The following is a 17,403-nucleotide window of genomic DNA, read 5'->3' on the forward strand; positions in this document are numbered from 1 at the left end:
ATTCATCTAGATGCCCCTTAAATGATCCGACCACCTCCCCAGCACATTCCATTCACCTCCCTCGCACAACTCCTCACACAGATAACGAGTGAAAAGGTCGCCAGGGTGGGGATTGGCCCACTCAAGGGCAAGGGAGGGAATCTATGGGTGGAGTCAGAGGAAATGGGTGAGGTATTAAATGAGTATTTTGTGTCAGTATTCACCAAAGAGAAGGATTTGGTGGATGATGAGTCTGGGAAAGGATGTGTAGATAGTTTGAGTCATGTTGAGATCAAAAAGGAGGTGGTATTGGGGTTCTTGAGAAACATTAAGGTAGACAAGTCTCCAGGGCCTGATGGGATATACCCCAGAATACTGAGAGAGGAAATTGCTGGGGCCTCGAGAGAAATCTCTGTATCCTCACTGGCTACAGGGGAGGTCATGATGTGGAGACGCTGGTGTTGGACTGGGGTAAACACAGTAAGAAGTCTCAAAACACCAGGTTACAGTCCAACAGGTTTATTTGGTAGCACAAACCACTAGTTTTCAGAGGTGAGGAAACATTTCTTCACCCAGAGAGTGGTGAGCCTGTGGCATTCATTACCACAGGAAGTAGTTGATGCCAAAACATTGAATGTATTCAGGCAGATATAGCAGTTGGAGCAAATAGGGTTCAAGGTAGACAAGTCTCCAGGGCCTGATGGGATGTAGCCCAGAATACAAAGATGACTACAAGATAACTAGTGAAGTGCCGCAGGGATCGGTGCTGGGGCCTCAGCTATTCACCATTTATATAGATGATCTGGAGGAGGGGGCTGAATGTAGGGTGTCGAAATTTGCTGATGACACAAAGATGAGTGGAAAAGCAAATTGCGTGGAGGGTGTGGAAAGTCTGCAGAGTGGGCGAGGACCTGGCAGATGGAGTACAATGTTAGCAAGTGTGAGGTTATCCACTTTGGCAGGAATAATAGTAGGAGGGATTATTATTTAAAGGGGGAAAAGCTGCAGCAGGCTACGGTGCAGAGGGACCTGGGGGTCCTTGTGCATGAGTCGCAAAAACCCAGCTTGCAGGTGCAGCAGGTGGTCAGGAAGGCGAATGGGATGTTGGCCTTTATAGCGGGGGGGATAGAATATAAAAGCAGGGAGGTCTTGCTGCAACTGTACACGGCACTGGTGAGGCCGCAGCTGGAGTACTGTGTGCAGTTTTGGTCACTGCACTTGCGCAAGGATATTTTGGCCTTGGAGGGAGTGCAGAGGAGGTTCACTAGGCTGATACCGGAGATGAGGGGGTTGGACTATGAAGAGAGATTGAATAGACTGGGTCTCTACTCGTTGGAGTTTAGAAGGATGAGGGGGGATCTTATAGAGACGTATAAGATAATGAAGGGGATGGATAGGGTAGAGGTAGAGAGATTCTTCCAGCTCAGAAAGGACAGCAGGACTAGAGGGCACAGCCTCAAGATAAGGGAGGGGCAGTTCAGGTCAGAGTTGAGGAGGAACTTCTTCACTCAAAGGGTGGTGAATCTCTGCGATTCTCTGCCCGTTGAAGTGGTGGAGGCTGCCTCGCTAAATATATTTAAGTCACGGGTAGATAGGTTTTTGGTAGGCAAGGGAATTAAGGGTTATGGGGAGAAAGTGGGAAAGTGGAACTGATCCACTTCAGATCAGCCATGATCTTATTGAATGGCGGGGAAGGCTCGAAGGGCGAGATGGCCTATTCCTGCTCCTACTTCTTATGTTCTTATGTTCAGAATACTGAAAGAGGCAAGGGAGGAAATTGCTGGGGTCTTGAGAGAAATCTTAGTATCCTCACTGGCTACAGAGGAGATCATGATATGGAGAAGCTGGCATTGGACTGGGGTAAACACAGGAAGAAGTCTCACAACACCAGGTTAAAGTCCAACAGGGTTATTTGGCAGCACAAACTACGAGCTTTTGGAGCTCTGCTCCTTCATCAGATGAGTGGGAGTTCTGTTCACAAACAGGGCATATAAAGACACAAACTCAATTTACAAAATATTGGTTGGAATGTGAGTCTTTACAGCTAATCAAGTCCTAAGGTTTGATAAGGTTCACCATGGAAGGCTTCTGCAGAAAATGCAGATGTATGGGATTGAGGGTGATTTAGTTAATTGGATCAGGAATTGGCTAGCAGATAGAAGACAGAGGGTGGTGGTTGATGGAAAGTATTCGTCATGGAGTTCAGTAACGAGTGGTGTGCCTCAGGGATCTGTTTTGGGGCCACTGCTGTTTGTAATTTTTATAAATGATCTGGATGAGGGTATAGTTGGGTGGATTAGTAAATTTGCTGATGACACCAAAGTCGGAGGTGTGGTAGATAGTGAGGAAGGGTGTCATAGTTTACAGGGAGACTTGGACAAGTTGCAGAGCTGGGCCAAGAGGTGGCGGATGGAGTTTAATGCAGAAAAGTGTGAGGTAATTCACTTTGGCAGGAATAACAGATATGTAGAGTATAGGGCTAACAAAGGCGAGGAATTATAGGCCGGTTAGTTTAACGTCTGTGGTAGGTAAAATGTTAGAATCTGTCATTAAGGAGGAAATTGCGAGGCATCTTGAAGGGAATTGCTTGATAGAGCAAACGCAGCACGGTTTCATTAAAGGGAAGTCGTGTCTGACAAATTTACTGGAGTTCTATGAGGATGTGTCTAGGGCGGTGGATAGAGGAGAGCCGGTGGATGTGGTCTTTCTAGATTTTCAGAAGGCGATTGACAAAGTACCTCACAAGAGGTTATTGCAGAAGGTCGAGGGACATGGAGTTGGGGGTAGGGTGTTAGCGTGGATAGAGGATTGGTTGTCAAATAGGAGGCAGAGAGTGGGGGTCAATGGGTGCTATTCGGATTGGCGGATGGTGACTAGTGGGGTGCCCCAGGGGTCGGTGCTGGGGCCTCAGCTATTTACCATTTATATAGATGATCTGGAGGAGGGAACCGAGTGTAGGGTGTCGAAATTTGCTGATGACACCAAGATTGGGGGAACGGCAAATTGTGCAGAGGGTGAGGAGAGTCTGCAGAAGGATCTAGATAGGCTGGGCGAATGGGCCAGGAAATGGCAAATGGAATTTAATGTTGGCAAGTGTGAGGTGGTCCACTTTGGTAGGAAGAATGGTAGGAAGGACTATTACTTACGGGGCGAAAAACTGCAGCAGGCAACGGTGCAGAGGGACCTCGGGGTCCTTGTGCATGAGTTGCAAAAACCCAGCTTGCAGGTACAGCAGGTGGTCAGGAAGGCGAATGGGATGCTGGCCTTCATAGCGAGGGGGATTGAATATAAAAGTAGGGAGGTCTTGCTGCAGCTGTGTAGGGCATTGGTGAGGCCGCAGCTGGAGTACTGTGTGCAGTTTTGGGCGCCGCACCTGCGCAAGGATATTTTGGCCTTGGAGGGAGTGCAGAGGAGGTTTACTAGGCTGATACCGGAGTTGAGGGGGTTGAGCTTTGAGGAGAGGCTGAATAAACTAGGCTTGTACTCGTTAGAGTTTAGAAGAATGAGGGGAGATCTCATTGAGACGTATAAGATGATGAATGGGATGGATAGGATAGAGGTGGAGAGACTCTTCCCTCTCAAAAAAGACAGTAGGACTAGGGGGCACAGCCTCAAGATAAAAGGGGGGCGGTTTAGAACAGAGTTGAGGAGGAACTTCTTCACTCAAAGGGTGGTGAATCTCTGGAATTCTCTGCCCGTTGAAGTGGTGGAGGTTGCCTCGCTAAATATTTTTCAGACGCGGGTTGATGGGTTTTTGATAAGAGAGGGGATTAAGGGTTATGGGGAGAGGGCGGGAAAGTGGAACTGAGCAGCGACAGATCAGCCATGATCTTATTGAATGGCGGGGCAGGCTCGAAGGGCTAGATGGCCTACTCCTATTTCTTATGTTCTTATGTAGTGTGGATGAACAGAGGGATCTAGGTGTATGTGTAAATAGATCCCTGAAAGTTGGGAATCAAGTAGATAGGGTTGTTAGGAAAGCATACGGTGTCTTGGCGTTTATTGGTAAGGGGACTGAATTTAGGAGCCGCAGTGTCGTGTTGCAACTGTACAAAACTCTGGTGCGGCCGCACTTGGAGTACTGTGTGCAGTTCTGGTCCCCACATTACAGGAAGGATGTGGAGGCTTTGGAGAGGGTGCAGAGGAGGTTTACCAGGATGTTGCCTGGTATGGAGGGGAGATCCTATGAGGAGAGACTGAGGGAGTTGAGGTTGTTTTCATTAGAAAGAAGGCAGCTAAGAGGGGATCTTATTGAAACATATAAGATGATTAGTGGTTTAGATAGGGTGGACAGTGATCGCCTTTTTCCTCGGATGGAGAAAGCTAGCACGAGGGGGCATGGCTTTAAATTAAGGGGGGGTAGTTATAGGACGGATGTCAGGGGTAGGTTCTTTACCCAGAGGGTGGTGAGGGATTGGAATGCCCTGCCTGCTGCAGTTGTAAATGCGCCTAGTTTGGGGGCGTTTAAGAGATCCGTGGATAGGTTTATGGATGGAAAGGGATTGGTTTGGGTTAGAGGGTCATTGCTTTTTAACTGGTCGGCGCAACATCGTGGGCCGAAGGGCCTGTTCTGCGCTGTAATGTTCTATGTTCTAAAGGTAGAGACAATGTGAGTGGAGAGAGGGTTAAGCACAGGTTAAAGAGATGTGTATTCTTTCCAGACAGGTCAGTTAGTGAGATGTTGCAAGTCCAGGCAAGTCATGGGGGTTACAGATAGTGCGACATGAACCCGAGATCCTGGTTGAGGCCGTCCTCATGTGTGCGGAACTTGGCTATCAGTCTCTGCTCAGCGACTCTGCGCTGTTGTGTATCGTGAAGGCCGCCTTGGAGAACATTTACCTGAAGATCAGAGGCCAAATGCCCGTGACCACTGAAGTGTTCGCCAACAGGAAGGGAACAGACTTACCTAACACACATTCCAACCATTATTTTGTAAATTGAGATTGTGTCTTTATTTGCCCTGTTTGTGAATAGAACTCCCACTCACCTGACGAAGGGCCAGCGCTCCAAAAGCTGGTGGTGTTTGCTACCAAATAAACCTGTTGGACTTAAACCTGGTGTTGAGAGATTTCTTACAGGGGAGGTCCCAGAGGATTGGACAATAGCCAATGTTATTCCTTTGTTTAAGAAGGGTAGCAAGAATAATCCAGGTAATTACAGGCTGGTGAGCCTTACATCAGTGATAGGGAAATTATTGGAGAGGATTCTTCAAGACAGGATTTATACCCACTTGGAAATAAGTGGACGTATTAGTGAGAGACAACATGGTTTTGTGAAGGGGAGGTCGTGTCTCACAAACTTGATTGAGTTTTTGAGGAAGTGATGAAGATGATTGATGAGGGTAGGGCAGTGGATGTTGTCGACAAGGATTTCAGTAAGGCCTTTGACAAGGACCCTCACGACAGACTAATGCAGAAGGTGAAGTCGATCGGGATTAGAGGTGAGTTGGTAAGGTGGATACAAAACTGGCTTGGTCACAGAGACAGAGGGTAGCAGTGGAAGGGTGTGTTTCTGAATGGAGGGCTGTGACAAGTGGTGTTCCTCAGGGATCAGTGCTGGGACCTTTGCTGTTTGTAATATATATATATAAATGGTTTGGAGGAAAATGTTAACTGGATTGATTAGTAAGATAGAGGATGACACAAAGGTTGGTGGATTTGTGGATAGCAATGAGGACCATCAGAGGATACAGCAGGATATAGATCAGTTGGAGACTTGGGTGGAGAGATGGCAGATGGAGTTTAATCTGGACAAATGTGAGGTCATGTATTTTGGAAGGTCTAATACAGATAGGAAATATACAGTAAATGGCAGAACCCTTAAGAGTATTGATAGGCAGAGGGATCTGGGTGTACAGGTACACAGATCACTGAAAGTGGCAACGCAGGTGGAGAAGGTAGTCAAGAAGGCATACGGCATGCTTGCCTTCATCGGCCGGGGCACTGAGTTTAAAAATTGACAAGTCATGTTGCAGCTTTATAGAACCTTAGTTAGGCCACACTTTGAATGCCCCTTAAAAGTCACTACCGTATCCGTTTCCACTACCTTCCCCGAGTTCCAGGCCCCCACTACTCTGTGTAAAAAATCTGCCTCATACATTTCCTTTAAACCTTGCCCCTCGCACCTTAAACCTGTGCCCCCCAGTAATTGACTCTTCCACCCTGGGAAAAAGCTTCTGACTATCCACTCTGTCCATGCCTCTCGTAATCTTGTCGACTTCTATCAGGTCTCCCCTCAACCTCCATCGTTCCAGTGAGAACAAACCAAGTTTCTCCAGCCTCTCCTCATAGCTAATGCCCTCCATACCAGGCAACATCCTGGTAAATCTTTTCTGTATCCTTTCCAAGGCCTCCACATCCTTCTGGTAGTGTGGTGACCAGAATTGAACACTGTATTCCAAGTGCAGCCTCACTAAGGTTCTATAAAGCTGCAACATGACTTGCCAATTTTTAAACTCAGTGCCCCGGCCGATGAAGGCAAGCATGCCGTGTGCCTTCTTGACTACCTTCTCCACCTGCATTGCCACTTTCAGTGACCTGTGTACCTGTACACCCAGATCCCTCTGTCTATCAATAACTCTTAAGGGTTCTGCCATTTACTGTATATTTCCGATCTGTATTAGACCTTCCAAAATACATCACCTCACATTTGTCCAGATTAAACTCCATCTGCCATCTCTCTGCCCAAGTCTCCAACTGATCTATATCCTGCTGTATCCTCTGACAATTCTCTTCATTATACCGCAACTCCACTAATTTTTGTGTCATCTGCGAACTTACTAATCAAACCAGTTACATTTTCCTCCAAATCATTTATATATATTACAAACAGCAAAGGTCCCAGAACTGATCCCTGTGGAACACTGCAGGGATGTGGAGACACTGGCGTTGGACTGGAGTAAACACAGTAAGAAGTCTCACAACACCAGGTTAAAAGTCCAACAGGTTTATTTGGTAGCACAAACCGCTAGCTTTTGGAGCGCTCCCCCTTCATCAGATGAGTGGGATTTCTGTTCACAAACAAGGCATATAAAGACACAAACTCAATTTACAGAATAATGGTTGGAATGCGCGTCTTTACAGCTAATCAAGTCTTAAACGTACAGACAATGTGAGTGGAGAGAGGATTTAGCACAGGTTAAAGAGATGTGTATTGTCTCCAGACAGGACAGTTAGTGAGATTTTGCAAGTCCAGGAAAGTCATGGGGGTTACAGATAGTGCGACATGAACCCAAGATCCCTGTTGAGACTGTCCTCATGTGTACGGAACTTGGCTATCAGTCTCTGCTCAGCGACTCTGCGCTGTCGTGTGTCGTGAAGGCCGCCTTGGAGAACGCTTACCTGAAGATCAGAGGCCAAATGCCGGTGTCCACTGAAGTGTTCGCCAACAGGAAGGGAATGTCAAGCAATGTTCATTCATCCGTTATTGTAACAACCATTATTCTGTCAATTGAGTTTGTGTCTTTATATGCCTTGTTTATGAACTGAAATCCCACTCACCTGATGAAGAAGTGCTCCGAAAGCTCGTGCTACCAAATAACCCTGTTGGACTTTAACCTGGTGTGGTGAGACTTCTTACTGTGAACACTGCTAGTCACAGGCCTCCACTCAGAAAAGCAATATACTGGCACGGCTACACGCTCAGAGCAGCCAGATGTGTGTCTCAGTCGGAGCGGCTGGACGCTCAGAGCAGCCAGATGTGTGTCTCAGTCGGAGCGGCTGGACGCTCAGAGCAGCCAGATGTGTGTCTCAGACGGAGCGGCTGGACGCTCAGAGCAGCCAGATGTGTGTCTCAGACGGAGCGGCTGGACGCTCAGAGCAGCCAGATGTGTGTCTCAGACGGAGCGGCTGGACGCTCAGAGCAGCCAGATGTGTGTCTCAGACGGAGCGGCTGGACGCTCAGAGCAGCCAGATGTGTGTCTCAGACGGAGCGGCTGGACGCTCAGAGCAGCCAGATGTGTGTCTCAGACGGAGCGGCTGGACGCTCAGAGCAGCCAGATGTGTGTCTCAGACGGAGCGGCTGGACGCTCAGAGCAGCCAGATGTGTGTCTCAGACGGAGCGGCTGGACACTCAGTTAAGTAACAGCAGTGGGAGAAATGGGTCATTTTCATGTTAATAAAGTGTGATAAGTGGAGTGTCACAGAGATCAGTGCTAGAACCTCAAACTCTTTGTAATCGATATCAGTGTCTTGGACGAAGGGACTGATGGTTCCAGCCAAAATTACAGATGATCCAAAGCTGGGTTGGAAAGGAAATTGAGAGGAAGATGCTAAATAAATATATCACGATTCAGTGAGTGGACAGAAATTGGCAGATAGATTATAACGTGGGAAAATATGAACTTGTTCACTGACAGGAAGAATAAGAATATTTTTGAAACAGAGAGATTGTAGGACTCTGAGCTATAGAGGGATCTGGGTGCCCTGGTACATCAATGGGATGTTGCTATTTATTGCAGTGAGGATGGAGTATTAAAGTAAGAAAGTCATGTTGTCAGCTGTATGAGGCATTACTAAAGCTGCAGACTCAACACTCTGCACCGTTTCCCTTCCCTTACCGAAAAACAGATCCACTTACATCGGAAGGAATTCACAGAAGATTCACTGAGTCCTGGGATGAAGGGGATTGTCCAATGAGGAAAGGTTCAACAAGTTGGGTGTATTGGAGTTTAGAAAAATGAGAGGTGATCTTACTGATACTGATGGATCCGGGGACGGTGAATGCTGAGGGGGTATTAACCTTGTGCAGGAATCAAACTGGCGGAGAGGGGCAGAATGGCCTACTCCTGCTCCTATCCATATCTAATGTCAGTGGTAATTAAAGTGGGTTTGGAGTACTGAGATTGCTGTGCTAGATGCAGCCTATCGGAGTTTGAGAGACTGGCTCCCACTCTTACCTTGATGTGGTCGGCCAGTTGTACAGTGCAATCCTCACTTTGTTCCGACAGGTGAATGCTGTACAGATGCTGAGGAGACACCAGAGAATTGGTTCAAAATAAACATTCCTCACAAAACCACATCAACTCCAAATTATCGTGAAGGAGACAGAGTCAGTGACCACAGTATCAAAATCAACAGTAAACCTCAACCTGGGCAAAAACCCAAGCACTGGACATGATGCCAATGGCAAACGCCAGCCTCACTCCCCACCTCAGGACAGAGTCCCTGCCCCCATCGCCGTGCACCCCCACCCCGGTCGCTGCCCTCCCGCCCCCAACCGTCCACCCTGCCCCCTTCTTACAGCCAGCAGGTCATCCTGGTGACAGCCAGCGGGTCATTACTGCATTTTTGAGCTGTATTCTCACTGATTACTCTCGGTGAGTTCGCTTTAGTTTCAATTGCTCGTCTATTCCCCAACAGTCAGCGATAACCCACAACAATAACCATGGGCAAACTAGGCTGCTGGAAGGCCACTGACCCAAAACATTAGCTCCATTCCTTTCTCCATCAATGCTGCCAGCTCAATAACCAGAGATAACTCACTGACACTGACTCCCGGCTCAATGGCCAGGGGTCACCCGCTGACTTGAAACAAGGATGTGTGTGTCTCTGGCTCCAGTGTGTACTCAGTCCAATGCTCTGGTACCTGATAGTATTTAATGGCCTTGGTCAGAGGCTCCACATTCACCGTCTCGTCTAATTGGTCTTTGTGCAAGAGTTCAATGAGGAAATCGAGTGATCTTTCATGGACACTCATCTCAGGGTAAAGTCCTCCAATTTTCTTGTATACATCCACACTGCACTGTCCCAGAGACCTGCAGAACAAGTGTTCAGTCAACAAGGTTCACAAGTTAACAGATAACTCTCTCCTGCTCTCAAAGCAACATTCTTTCACAATCCCCTCCTTTCTGGAGAGGTCCAGTGCATTGGAAAACCACAAATCTAATACCTCTATTCAAGAAAGGAGGGAGTCAGAAAACAGGAAACTCTTGGCTAATTAGCCTTGAAGCAGTTATGGGAAAAGACAGGAATCGGCAGTAACGAGGTCTTTGCAGGATATTCCGAACAATATCATATATCCAGGTAGACTTCACCATGGCTTTGTGAAAGGGAAATTGTGTTTATCTAATTTATTAGAATCTTTCAGCGTGTGATCAGCAGGGTCGATAAAACAGAACAAATAGATGTAGCATATTTGGATTTCCAAAAGGCATTTAATAAGGTGCCACATCAAAGATAAGAACTCAGTGCTGGGGGTGCTATATTCATGTAGATAAACGCGTGGTTCATTAACAGAAAACAGAGTGTCGGGGTCAATGGGTTATTTTCACCTTGGAAAACTGTACCAAGTGGAGTGCCACAGCGATCAGTCTCAACTATTTACAATCTATATCAACAACTTGGATGAAGGGTTCAAGTCTATTGTAGACAAATTTCACACAATTATCAAGTCAGACAGTGCAGGAGAGGCCCTTTGGCCCATCGGGTCTGCACGGACACATTAGAAACACTGAACGCCCACCTAATCCCACCTGCCAACACTTGGCCGAAAGGTCTGAATCTTATGGGTGGCTGAGTGGAAGAGCAAAGTGTGCAGAGGACACAAAGTCTGCAAAGGGATATAGATAGTCTCAGTGAGTGGGTGAGGGTCTGGCAGATGGAGTACAATGTTGGTAAATGTGAGGTCATCCATTTTGGTAGGAATAACAACAAAATGGACTATTATTTAAATGGTAAAAGATTGCAGCAAGCTGCTGTGCAGAGGGACCTGGGTGTCCTTGTGCAGGAATCACAAGGAGTTGGTTTGCAGATACAGCAGGTAATGAAGAAGGTAAATGGAATTTTATCCTTCATTGCAAGAGGGATGGAGTTTAAAAACAGCGAGGTTATGTTGCAGCTGTATAAGGTGCTGGTGAGGCCACACCTGGAGTTACTGTGTACAGTTTTGGTCTCCTTACTTGAGAAAGGATATACTGGCACTGGAGGGGGTGCAGAGGAGATTCACTAGGTTGATTCTGGAGTTGAGAGGGTTGGATTATGAGGAGAGACTGAGTAGACTGGGGATATACTCATTGGAATTCAGAAGAATGAGGGGAAATCTTATAGAAACATGTAAGATTATGATGGAAATCGATAAGATAGAAGCAGGGAAGTTGTTTCCACTGGTGGGTGAAACTAGAACTGGGGGGATAGCCTCAAAATAAGGGGGAGCAGATTTAGGACTGAGTTGAGGACGAACTTCTTCACACAAAGGGTTGTGAATCTGTGGAATTCCCTGCCCAGTGAAGCAGTTGAGGCTCCCTCATTGAATGTTTTTAAGGCAAGGATAGATACATTTTTGAACAGTGAAGGAATTAAGGGTTATGGTGAGTGGGTGGGTAAGTGGGGCTGAGTCCATGAAAAGATCAGCCATGGTCTTATTGAATGGCGGAGCAGGCTCGAGGGGCCAGATGGTCTATTCCTGCTCCTAGTTCTTATGATGTGCCAAGTCTTCATCTAGATACTTTTTAAAGGATGTGAGGCATCCAACCTCCAGCACCCTCCCAGGCAGCGCATTCCAGACCCTCACTACTCACTGGGGAAAAAAGGTTTCTCCTCAAATCCCCCCTAAACCTCCTGTCCCTCACCTCGAACCAATGTCCCCTCATGACTGACCCTTCAACTAAGGAAAGCAGCTGATTTGATGATAATATTGTGAAATAAATAAAATTTTAGCTAATTTATACCCGTGTGGGTGTTTGTTGGGCATAAGCTATCACTTGAAGTTTAAGCTTTAAATTTATTCATAATTTATATTTCTGCAGTTTTAATGAAACTGGAGTGTTAGTTTCATTTTTAAACAAATGCCTGCATTTTAATGAGATTTTATGACCCAAAAGCAAACAGAGCATAAAAACTGTGCTGTTGCCTAGCAACAAATAGGACACAGAAGCAATGAAGGCAGCTTGAGGTTCAGTTGGTGATTAAGCTCAAATTTGCAGATGATACAGAGTTGGGTGGGAGGGTGAGCTGTGAGGAGGATGCAGAGATGTTTCAGTGTGATTTGGACAGGCTGTGTGTGTGGGATCTGCATGGCAGATACAGTATGATGTGAGTAAATGTGAGGTTATCCACTTTGGTAACAAAAATAGGCAGACAGATTACTGAATGGCTGTAAATTGGGGGAGGGGAGTGTGCAGAGGGATCTGGGTGTCCTTGTGAACCAGTCACTGAAGGTAAGCATGCAGGTACAGCAGGCGGTAGAGAAGGCAAATAGTATGTTGGACTTCATTGTGAGAGGTTTGAGTACAGGTGCAGGGATTTCTTGTCGTAATTATATCTTTATATATTTAGCAACCAGAAATCGATAAGGGCGACACAGTGGCACAGATTAGCACTGCTGCCTTTCAGCCCCAGGGATCCAGGTTCGATTCCCGCTTGGGGCTCCATCTATGTGGAATCTGCACATTCTCCCCATGTCTGTGTGGGTTTCCTCCGGGTGCTCCGACTTCCTCCCACAGTCTGAAAGATGTGCTGGTTAGGGTGCATTGGACCATGCTAAATTCTCCCTCAGTGTACCCAAACAGGCGCCAGAGTGTGGTGATCAGGGGATTTTCAGTTACTTCATGGCAGTGTTAATGTATGCCTACTTGTGACGCTAATAAATAAACTTTAAACATTAAGATAAACTTTTAGAAGCAAACAACAGATCTTCAGTTACAAGTTTGATGAGGAAGTTTGATGGAAGTTTGATGAGGACTTGTCAGTTGAGGTAGTATGGGCGGAGATTAGAAATAGGAGAGGTCACCCTGTTGGGAGTCTTTTATAGACCTCCTAAAAGTTCTACAGAGGTTGAGGAAAGGATTGCGGAGACGATCCTGGTTAGGAGTGAAAGTAATAGGGTAATTGTTATGGGGGACTTTAACTTTACGAATATTGATTGGAATTGCTATAGTTCTAGCTCGCTAGAGGGGTCAGTGTTTGTACAAAGCATGCAGGAAGGTTTTTTGACTCAGTAGATAGTAGATAGGCCAACTAGAGGTGAGGCTATATTGGATTTGGTGCTGGGAAATGAGCCAGACCAGGTGCTAGACTTGGAAGTTGGTGTGCATTTTGGTGATAGTGACCACAATTCGGTTACGTTCACCTTAGTGATGGGAAGAGATAGGCATGAACCTCGGGTCAGTAGTTTTAGCTGGGGTAAGGGCAATTATGAGGCTATTAGGAGTGAATTAGGAAGCATAGATTGGACTAGGAGATTACAGGGACTGGGAACGTCCGAAATGTGGAGTTTTTTCAAGGAGCAGCTACTGCGAGTCCTTGATAGGTATGTCCCTGTCAGGCATGGAGGATTTGGTAGATCTAGGGAACCGTGGTGCACTAAAAGAGTTGAGTCGATGGTTAAAAAGAAAAAGGAGGCTTATGTTCGGATGAGATTGGAGGGCTCAGATAGTGCACTAGAAAGCTTTAGATTGGCTAGGAGGGAGTTGAAGAGTGAGTTGAGAAGGGCTAAAAGAGGACATGAGAAGACTTTGGCTGATAGGATTAAGGAGAATCCTAAGGCGTTCTATAGGTATGTCAAGAACAGAAGGTTGGTCAGGGCAAGATTAGGGCCAGTTACAGACAGCAGGGGGAAGTTGTGTGTGGAACCGGAGGAGATTGGAGAAGTATTGAACCAATATTTCTCTTCGGTGTTCACGCAGGGGGACATGAATATAGCTGAGGAGGACACTGGGTTGCAGGGGTGTAAAATAGACAGTATTACGGTTGATAAGGGGGATGTGCTGGAAATTCTTGAGGGGCTGAAAATAGATAAGTCCCCTGGTCCAGATGGGATCTACCCTAGGATTCTCTGGGAGGCTAGAGAGGTGATTGCAGAGCCTCTGGCTCTGATCTTCAGGTCGTCATTGGTCTCTGGTGTAGTCCCGGAGGATTGGAGGATAGCGAATGTTGTCCCATTGTTTAAGAAGGGGAACAGAGGCTTTGCCGGGAATTATAGACCGGTGAGTCTTACTTCTGTTGTGGGCAAGGTTTCAGAAAAAATTATTAGGGATAGAATTTATAGTTATTTGGAGTGTAATGAATTGATTAGAAATAGTCAGCATGGTTTTGTAGCAGGTAGGTCGTGCCTTACTAATCTTATTGAGTTTTTTGAGAAGGTGGCCAAAGAGGTGGATGGGGGCAAGGCAGTTGACGTGGTATATATGGATTTTAGTAAGGCGTTCGAAAAGGTTCACCATGGTAGGCTTCTGCAGAAAATGCAGATGTATGGGATTGTGGGTAATCTAGGAAGTTGGATCAGGAATTGGCTATCAGATAGGAGACAGAGGGTGGTGGTTGATGGTAAATATTCATCATGGAGTTCAGTTACGAGTGGTGTGCCTCAGGGATCTGTTTTGGGGCCACTGTTGTTTGTAATTTTTATTAATGATCTGGATGAGGGTATAGTTGGGTGGATTAGTAAATTTGCTGATGACACCAAAGTTGGAGGTGTGGTAGATTGTGAGGAAGGGTGTCATAGTCTGCAGGGAGACTTAGATAGGTTGCAGAGCTGGGCCGAGAGGTGGCGGATGGAGTTTAATGCGGAGAAGTGTGAGGTAATTCACTTTGGTAGGAGCAACAGATGCGTCGAGTATAGGGCTAACGGGAGGACTTTGAATAGTGTGGATGAACAGAGGGATCTAGGTGTATGTGTACATAGATCCCTGAAAGTTGGGAATCAAGTAGATAAGGTTGTTAAGAAGGCGTACGGTGTCTTGGCGTTTATTGGTAGGGGGATTGAATTTAGGAGTCGCAGCGTCATGTTGCAACTGTACACAACTCTGGTGCGGCCGCACTTGGAGTACTGTGTGCAGTTCTGGTCCCCGCATTACAAGAAGGATGTGGAGGCGTTGGAGAGGGTGCAGAGGAGGTTTACTAGGATGTTGCCTGGTATGGTGGGGAGGTCCTATGAGGAGAGACTGAGGGATTTAGGGTTGTTTTCGTTGGAAAGAAGGCGGCTAAGAGGGGATCTTATTGAAACATATAAGATGATTAGAGGTTTAGATAGGGTGGATAGTGATAGCCTTTTGCCTCGGATGGAGAAAGCTAGCATGAGGGGGCATGGCTTTAAATTAAGGGGGGGTAGCTACAGGACGGATGTCAGGGGTAGGTTCTTTACCCAGAGGGTGGTGAGGGATTGGAATGCCCTGCCTGCTGCAGTTGTAAATGCGTCTAGTTTGGGGGCGTTTACGAGATCTCTGGATAGGTTTATGGACGAAAAAGGATTGGTATAGGCTAGTGGGTCATTGTTTTTGTAACTGGTCGGCGCAACATCGTGGGCCGAAGGGTCTGTCCTGCGCTGTAATGTTCTATGTTCTAAGTTGATGAGCTTAAAACACCAGATGTTCCTATGAAATACCGTCAAAAGTGTCCTGAACAGGAGAAGGAATCAATGGTAAATCACACTCATTCCGTGATGGTAGAATTTAAAAACAGGACTCAAACTGTTACAACTTCATCGTGGGGAGGGCGGCCAGGGGGGGCCTCGGGGAGGGCGGCCGGGGGGGGCCTCGGGGAGGGCGGCCGGGATTCTTGGACTTGAGGATTTTTCACTTCAATCCTGGGATATGGGCGTCTTTGGCTGGGTCAGCATTTATTGCCCATCCCTTGAGGGGCAGTAACCACACTGCTGTGGCTCTGGAGTCACATGTGGATAAGCTTGAGCAGATTTCCTTTCCTAAAGGACATTAGTGATCCATTAATGGTCACATGCTCATTAGTAGACTTTTCATTCCAGATTTTTATTGAGTTGAATTTTACCATCTGCTGAGGTGGGATTTGAACCTCGGTCCCCAGAACAGTCCCTGGGTCTCTGGATTACCAGTCCAGTGACATTACCACCGTGCCACCACCTCCCCCAACAGCTGAGTGGTTTTAAGTGTCATAATTCTAAAGTTGTTCCTGTGCATAAAAACGCATTCCTAGTTGTTAATCCAGGTGATGTTACTGATGCAAGAAATGGGACAATGGGAAAGTAACCAAAGCGCCTGAGAAAACAGAGAGAATCAACAGAAGATGGAACCTGCAAAGTGATGCTTCCAGGCCAGTGCCCAGAGACACTGACCGAAGGCTACCTCCCAGTGCTAAAACACAAGGTAAGGCAACTGGACAGCTTTCCAGCTATGCTGAGGACTGGGCTGACCCCACTGGTGTTGAATCCAGGAGAACGCGACTGGGAATGCACAGGAAGAAATGGAAAAGTTCAGAATGGAACATGGGAGATCAGGCAGCAAAGTAAACAGGAGGAGGAACCACTTTAAATGAAGCTTCTGAACATTAGCTTTGCAGCAACTAACAGAGATTTGGATCAGAGCAGAAATGAGATGTTAATGCACAAAGTGAGAATTAGCAACATTTGTGTTTGTGAAATGAGACTGGGGGGATTCTGCTGACAGTTAACTAAAAGGATGATTACTGCAGACTTCAATAAAACGTTCTTCGCTGAGAATTCCTGCTAACCAGTGATTGGTTTTGTATGGTGTAATAAGCGATTATATTAGATATTTTTGATTGTGTGTGGAGGATGTTGAGTCGTTAGAAAGAAATCTTCACAGTTGTGAAGCTTTTCTTCTGGACGGGGAATATTAGGAAGCAGATATCATTTAGGCAATTAATATTTTGATTTGTCGGTCATAAGGTTTTGCTTGAAGTTTATTTTTAGCTTCAAGTATAACCTGGAGTTTTAGTTTCACTTTCAGAGATGCCTGCATTTTAATGCGGTTTTATGACTCTAAAGCAAACATGGTATTAAAAATGGGCCTGTTTACTTGCAATAAACGGGCTTCAGGGCAACACAAGGCAGCTTGAGGTTTGTTTGGTGATTATAGTGAGGTGCAGGGAGCAATTTCCATCTGTCTCTCCAGGACATGAAGGGAGGCTACAAAGATCAGGCCCCCAAACTAAACAAGCTGTGTCACAGCTGGACAGGGTGGGGAAGGTGTTCAGCACACTGGCCTTCATCAGTCAGGACAGTGAATATAGGAGTTGGGACATCATCTTACAGTTGGACAAGGCATTGGTGAGGATGCACTGAGAAGATTGTGTACAGTTCTGGTCACCCTCTTATAGGAAAGACACTGATTTCCTATAGTGACTCTCACTATAGGAGGGCGGGGGAGGGGGAGGGAATAGGACAGGGGCGGGGGGGGGGGGGGGGGGGGGGGCGGGAGACAGTGACGGGGGTGGGGGGGGAGAGAGTGACGGGGGTGGGGGAGGGAGAGTGACGGGGGTGGGGGAGGGAGAGTGACGGGGGTGGGGGAGGGAGAGTGACGGGGGTGGGGGGGGGAGAGTGACGGGGGGGCGGGGAGAGTGACGGGGGGGCGGGGAGAGTGACGGGGGGGCGGGGAGAGTGACGGGGGGGCGGGGAGAGTGACGGGGGGGCGGGGAGAGTGACGGGGGGGCGGGGAGAGTGACGGGGGGGCGGGGAGAGTGACGGGGGGGCGGGAGAGTGACGGGGGGGCGGGGA

General features: G+C 47.1%; 1 protein-coding gene across 1 annotated transcript in view; it reads right to left on the minus strand.

Annotated features, from left to right (window-relative positions):
* The window catches only part of LOC145340543 (dynactin subunit 1-like), a gene marked incomplete at both ends in the record, with an annotated part of 29,129 nt that extends 19,396 nt beyond the window's left edge, over window positions 1-9,733 (minus strand). The window contains 2 exons of the mRNA XM_080185016.1: window positions 8,876-8,944; window positions 9,565-9,733. Coding sequence (XP_080041142.1) covers window positions 8,876-8,944; window positions 9,565-9,733 — 238 coding nt within the window. The remainder of the gene's footprint in view (window positions 1-8,875; window positions 8,945-9,564) is intronic.
* Between the last annotated feature and the right edge of the window lie 7,670 nt (window positions 9,734-17,403).

This window comes from Carcharhinus amblyrhynchos, unplaced genomic scaffold (assembly GCF_965287045.1).
Source record: "Carcharhinus amblyrhynchos unplaced genomic scaffold, sCarAmb.v2.hapA chromosome_1128, whole genome shotgun sequence".
Lineage (NCBI taxonomy): Eukaryota > Metazoa > Chordata > Chondrichthyes > Carcharhiniformes > Carcharhinidae > Carcharhinus > Carcharhinus amblyrhynchos.